The sequence below is a fragment of the Babylonia areolata genome, chromosome 27 (genome assembly GCF_041734735.1).
Source record: "Babylonia areolata isolate BAREFJ2019XMU chromosome 27, ASM4173473v1, whole genome shotgun sequence".
NCBI classification, from domain to species: domain Eukaryota; kingdom Metazoa; phylum Mollusca; class Gastropoda; order Neogastropoda; family Buccinidae; genus Babylonia; species Babylonia areolata.
Window position 1 is genome coordinate 32,559,725 of NC_134902.1, and position 6,526 is coordinate 32,566,250.

General features: G+C 39.6%; 1 protein-coding gene across 1 annotated transcript in view; it reads left to right on the forward strand.

Annotated features, from left to right (window-relative positions):
- Positions 1-5,848, forward strand: part of LOC143301140 (uncharacterized) — a 24,659-nt gene extending 18,811 nt beyond the window's left edge. The window contains exons 5-6 of the mRNA XM_076615210.1: positions 599-720; positions 1,824-5,848. Coding sequence (XP_076471325.1) covers positions 599-720; positions 1,824-1,972 — 271 coding nt within the window. The 3' untranslated portion in view covers positions 1,973-5,848. The remainder of the gene's footprint in view (positions 1-598; positions 721-1,823) is intronic.
- Positions 5,849-6,526: the final 678 nt, after the last annotated feature.

Consider the following 6,526-nt stretch of genomic DNA (forward strand, 5'->3'; position numbering starts at 1 on the left):
GCGCCCAGTGGCAGCCGTCAGTCGGCTCTACCCAGGTAGGCAGCCTGTGGTGCAAATGTCCCCGTGTATGTAAAGCGCTTAGAGCTTGGTCTCTGACCGAGGATAGGCGCTATATAAGTATCCACATCAATCAATCAAAATGCAAACCATCACTACTACTGCTGTTTCTTCCCCCACCATTGCCGCTGCTGCTTCTGATGCTACTGCTACTACTAAGACGATTTGAAATATAACGAAAAACAAACAAACAAACAAAAACATACACAACAAAAAAACAACCCAACTGCGAACTGATGCTTGTGAAACAGAAAAAAAAAATCATAACATCACTGGATCTACTACTACTGATGCTACTGCTATTGCTGCTGCTGCTAGTACTACTACTACTACTACTGTTGCTGCTGCTATTGCTGTTTTTATTACTGCTGCTACTACTACTATGCTGCTTTTACTTCTGATATTGCTACTGCTGCTCCTACTGCTACTACTATGCTGTTTGTAGTTCTGATATTGCTGCTGTTGCTACTACTACTACTGCTACTACCACTACTACTACTACTACTACTACTACTGGTACTGGGCTGCCCCTGTGTTCCAGCCTCATGGAAGGCACCCTGAACTGTGTCATCGCCAATGCCGACAACTGTAAGTACGACAAGAGCACGATGTCTCCCATCACTCAGCAGTACGAGAAGACCAAGAGACTCTGCCAGGGTCCTGGTGAGTGCACGTGTGTCTGTGTAGTTGGGGGCGGGCACACACACACACAGACAGACACAGACACAGACACACACATGCACACATGCACACACACACACATGTACGCATACACGGACACACGCACACACACACACGTACACACACACACACACACACACACACACACACACACACACGCACACACACGCACGCACGAATGCACACACGCACACATATGTCATACGTATGGGTAAAAGTAAAATGTACACACAAAACAACTGATAATGTGTGACAGTATCAACAGTGACTACTATGTCTACAAAGTTATAATGATGATGGTGCCTGCGTAAAACTTGTTTTGAAAATGGGTTTCTTTCATCATAGATAAACAAGAACAACAAGCACAAGGACAAGAACAACAACAACAACAATAATGATAGTAATAGCAGTCAACAACATCATCATCACCATCATAAAAATAACAACCATAACAATCATAGTGACTATTTCATATTCCTGTTCGACTTGTTCTGATTGTTTTTTAGTTTGTTTTCCTTCTTTTTTTCTCTTGTTGTTGTTGTTTTTCTTCTTCTTTACTACTGCTGCTGCTGCTGCTACTATTACTACTACTGCTGCTGCTGCTACTACTACTACTACTACTACTATGATGATGAAGATAAGAATAGTAATAATAATAATTCGTCTTGTTCTTCTTTTTCGTGTTTTCCTTCTTGTTGTTGTTCTTCATCTTCTCACTATTCCTCTTGTTGTTGTTCTTCTTCTTCCTATCACTATTCCTCTTGTTGTTCTTCTTCTTCCTATCACTATTCCTCTTGTTGTTCCTCTTCTTCTTCCTATCACTATTCCTCTTGTTGTTGTTGTTGTTGTTGTTGTTGTTGTTCTTCATCTTCTCACTATTCCTCTTGTTCTTCTTGTTCTTCTTCCTATCACTATTCCTCTTGTTGTTGTTGTTCTTCTTCTTCCTATCATTCCTCTTGTTCTTATTCTTGTCTTTGTTCTTCTTCTTCCTATCACTATTCTTCTTATTCTTCTTCTACTTCTTCTCATCATCATCATGATAATGATCATCATCATCATCGTTTTCGTTTCGTTTCTGTCAACAGCAGCGGGCGGTGCAGGAACCACAACTCCGGACAGGATGACTCTGACCACTGCCCTGCTTATCTCCCTTGCTGCTCTTCTTCTTCTTCCGCGGGTCTTCTCCTCCTGCTCCTCCTTCTCCCCCTCCTCCTCCTCCTCCTCCTATGCTTGACCTCCTGGCCTTGCTGGTGCTGTGTTGGGGTTCCGCTTCCTTCCTCCTCCAACCTACCAACCTACTCCCTGGCCCCCTGCCCATCCCTCTCTGACTGTCTGTATTGCCACGCCCCCTTTCTGTCCGTAATATTGTTTTTTTGTTTTTTTTCATCCTCCAGAATTTGTTTTGCACTGTATTAGCCTAGTTTTTCATTTGTGTATTTCTTGCCACGCCCCCTTTCTATCCGTAATATTGTTGTTTTTTTTTTTTCATCTTCCAGAATTGTTTTGCATTGTATTAGCCTATTTTTGTTTTGTGTATTTCTTGCCACGCCCCCTTTCTATTCGTAATTTTTTTTTTTTTTTTTTTTTTTTTCATCTTCCAGAATTGTTTTGCATTGTATTAGCCTAGTTTTTGTTTTGTGTATTTCTTGCCACGCCCCCTTTATCTGCGTGTATTATTATTTTTTTTTTTCCGATCAATTAATTTTTTTGGTGTTCATCCTCCACAGTTGTGTTGCATTGTATTAGCCTAGTTTTTATTTTATTTGTGTGTGTGTGTGTGTGTGTGTGTGTGTGTGTGTGTGTCTGTGTGTGTGTGTTGTTGTTGTTGTTGTTTGCCACACCCCCTTTCTCTGTGTATTATTATTATTATTATTATTATTTTATTTTTTTAATCAATTAATTGTTTGGTTCATCCTCCACAATTGTGTTGCATTGTATTAGCCTAGATTTTGTTTTCAAGTTGTTTTTTTTTCTTTTTCGCGTGTGCAAGACAGTGTGAGTGAAACTGATCGCCCGAAGTGGAGTATCCTTCGCTCTTCAAAACGCAGCGCGGTAAGCTGGTTTGCCGACGTCTGCTTCTGGTCTGAGAGGGTTGGTGACAAAAATAGGTTACGGACATTTGCTCATTACAACCAGTCGACAAAAGAGACCTATCAAATAAAAGATCACGTTCTCTACTTTGCATGGGCTAAGTAACGCTCTACTGCGTTTCCAGACAAAACAAATCTTGTAGTCAAACCCACCACTGAAAAATTCATTCTGTCATCTTTAAAATGTTTTATAAAATGACCCGAATTTAATTCAAATAGGGGTGGGAGGTGGGAGCTGGGGGGGGGGGGATAAGAAAAAAGGAAACCAACTTTACATTACTTATTTTAGTAAGTATTTGAATGATAGGTTTCATAATTCTAGTTAATATCATCGTTTTCTGTTGTGAAACAATTTTCTTTCCGACGTATTTTCAGGCGAATGCCATTTTGTGAGATTGGCTAACATCGCGGAATGTTTTTTGAAAATTCAAAACTCAAAATCTCAAAAACTATTTGAGATATTGCTTTGAAATTTGGTGTGGCTTCTTTCTTTATTGTACTCTTTCATTCGTGCAAATATGAGGCTTCTGCTATGAATTTGAAAATTTGGCCAGACCTACCTAGTATTGGTCGAGATTTTTTGTTTTGTGATGCTCTTGCCACGTCTCCCTTTTCTCTCTGTATAGTGCAACGCCTCCAATTTTTTTTTCCATGTCTGCAAGTGTTTTTGTTTTACTACCAACGTCTTTAAAAAAAAAAAATTTCTATTTTTATTTTTTACACAGAATTTTTGCCAGGGTTTTTCTATTGTTTTATTTACAATAGTTGTGTAGAGAAACTAAGAAGACATAAAGGAGAAGATGATGAGAAGATAAAAAGAGAAGAAGACAACTAGGAGAAGACAGTGCAGCAATACGTAGCGAGGTGTCAGCCGTTGTGAGAACACACACGACACAACACACTGCTCGCGGCACAGCAAGAGAGAGAGAGAGAGAGAGAGAGAGAGAGAGAGCAGGCTCTGGTCAGATGACTGACCAGGTATGAAATGACCACTCATCATTCACTGTGCCAATTTATGCAAGTTTAGCGGACCGCAAAGTCCGTCACGTGTGCTTGCAAGCAGATCGTCACTAATCACGGAGAATCCGATGACAATTGTGTTTGTTTAAAGGTGTTCAGTGACAGATTTCTAAATGATTCCTGAACCGATTTACGTCGGATAAGTTGCAAAAGAAAGAGCTCAACACCTACTTTATAATGAGTATAAAATGAAGTGTTGGTTATTTAAGATGAATTTATAATCTTAATTTAAGTCACCTGAACAGGGTCAGTTTTAACGAGCTCGTCGCTGAAAATTACAAACTGCGTTAAATCAGTTTCACGTAGGCAAACATAAATGGAATAGATTTAAAGATGGAATTAAGACGATTCTGCCAGTATATAATACTAGTAGTTTACTGATCTGACAAAAGAGTTATTAATTAATTACGGTGGAACAGGAACACAAGTTTGCTCTCGGCCAATGACGTACCGCGACGCGACACTGGTCGAGCCGTCAGCAGGTGGTCTGGGCGAGAACAAAGTGATGTAAGCGGAGTGACGTCACACATTCTGTGCTAGGGTTAGGAGGGAAAACGTCGTCTGCTGTAGCTTGTGCGTGAATAGTGTTGGAGCAAGCATAGCGCGCTTGGTCACAGTACTTCTTCTTGTTCTTCTCCTTCTCTTTCTTCTCCTTCTTCTCTTTCTTCTCCTTCTTCTCCTTCTCCTTCTTCTCCTTGTACTTCTCCCTCTCCTTCTACTTCTCTTTCTTCTCCTTCTTCTCTTTCTTCTTCTCCTTCTTCTCTTTCTTCTCCTTCTTCTCTTTCTTCTTCTTCTCTTTCTTCTCCTTTTCTTCTCTTTCTTCTTCTTCTCTTTCTTCTTCTCTTTCTTCTCCTTTTTCTCTTTCTTCTTCTTCTCTTTCTTCTTCTTCTCTTTCTTCTCTTTCTTCTTCTCTTTCTTCTTCTCTTTCTTCTCCTTCCCCTTCTTCTCTTTCTTCTTCTTCTCTTTCTTCTCTTTCTTCTTCTTCTCTTTCTTCTCCTTCTTCTTCTCTTTCTTCTCCTTCTTCTCTTTCTTCTTCTCTTTCTTCTTCTCTTTCTTCTTCTTCTCTTTCTTCTCCTTGTACTTCTCCCTCTCCTTCTTCTTCTTCTCTTTGTACTTCTTCTCTCACCCACGTTCTTTTTTCGTTCTTCTTTTTTTTTTTTTTTTATAACATTTTTCTTTTATGTAAGACGCTTCATGTTTGCATTTGCTTTCGTGTATTCGCTGTATGCTGGACATTTATAATGTCTCTTTTACAGATGATAGTGTGTTCTTTTTATTCTGTTTCACTTTCATTTGAGGTTTCAGAACGTGCAGCCAGATAACCTTGTATCTTGCATCTAAAGTTTAGTTCACGATCGGAAACCAAGGAGGTATTCAAAGGAGTTCCGCATTTGAATTTATACCACCAATACATAGACATATCTGTGCATTTTTTTTTGTGTGTGTTCTTCTGAAATGCGTTTGTTGATTTCATTAAAAAAAACAAACAACCCCAAACCCAAAGACCAAACATTCACTTGTGCACCAGGTCATTAAAAGAAAATGACGTCGCGTACTTGGTACATTAAAAGTTTTTCATACTCACAAATGTATGATTTTAATGTGAACGTCATAAACTCCCTGTCTAGGATATGTGATAGGCTGTCTGCATTATCATTATTATTATTATTATTATCATCAATAAGTGCAGAGTCGAACGCCATGTTTCTGCAGCATAGACATTCATTGCAATAGCAATAGGGATCAGGAGAAAGAGTGAAAAAAAAGAACAACAATAACAATAAAATGAAGAAGGCATATATATATATATATATATATATATATATATATATATATATATATATATATATATATATAACACTTATTTCATTCCTTGTCCATGTGAAATGAATTTTCTTGCATCTCCATTATTATATTGTATGACTGACGTGTTACTGTAAATCGCTTTAATTAAGGGTTTTGTACGCTTTATATGATTAAACTATTCTACTTTCTGTAAACTGGCGTGTTTGATATCATGCTCGTGTATGGACTTTCGTTACCGTGTGGTCTTGTGTAAGAGATACATGTTTGTTTGTGTGTGCTTTGAAAGTATGTGAAAACGCGAATAAAAAAAAAACACAAGCACAATGTACGTACACACCACACACTCACGCACGCACGCACGCACGCACACATACACACACACACACACACACACACACACATACACACACACATACACACACACACACACACACACACACACACACACACACACGCACGCACACACACACACACACACACACACACACACACACACACACACACACACACACACACACACACACACACACACACACACACACACACACACACACACACACACACAGACGCACACAAACACACACGGGAGTATGATTATTCTCTCTGTGGCTTTCTCTTTCCGCCTCTCTTGCAGTTTACTGTAACAGAATCTTATTCTTCTGTATCGTTGGTTTTATTCGCGAGTCAGTGTTCGATCCCTCCCTCCCCTCCCCCCATCTCTTCCCTGCTCCTCCGCCTGTCAACCTTATCACCATCACCACCATCGTCGTCATATTAATCATCACCCTCGTCGTCATAATCGTCACCATCATCGTCATCACCACCCTCGTCGTCATAATCGTCACCCTCGTCGTCATAATAATTATCACCCT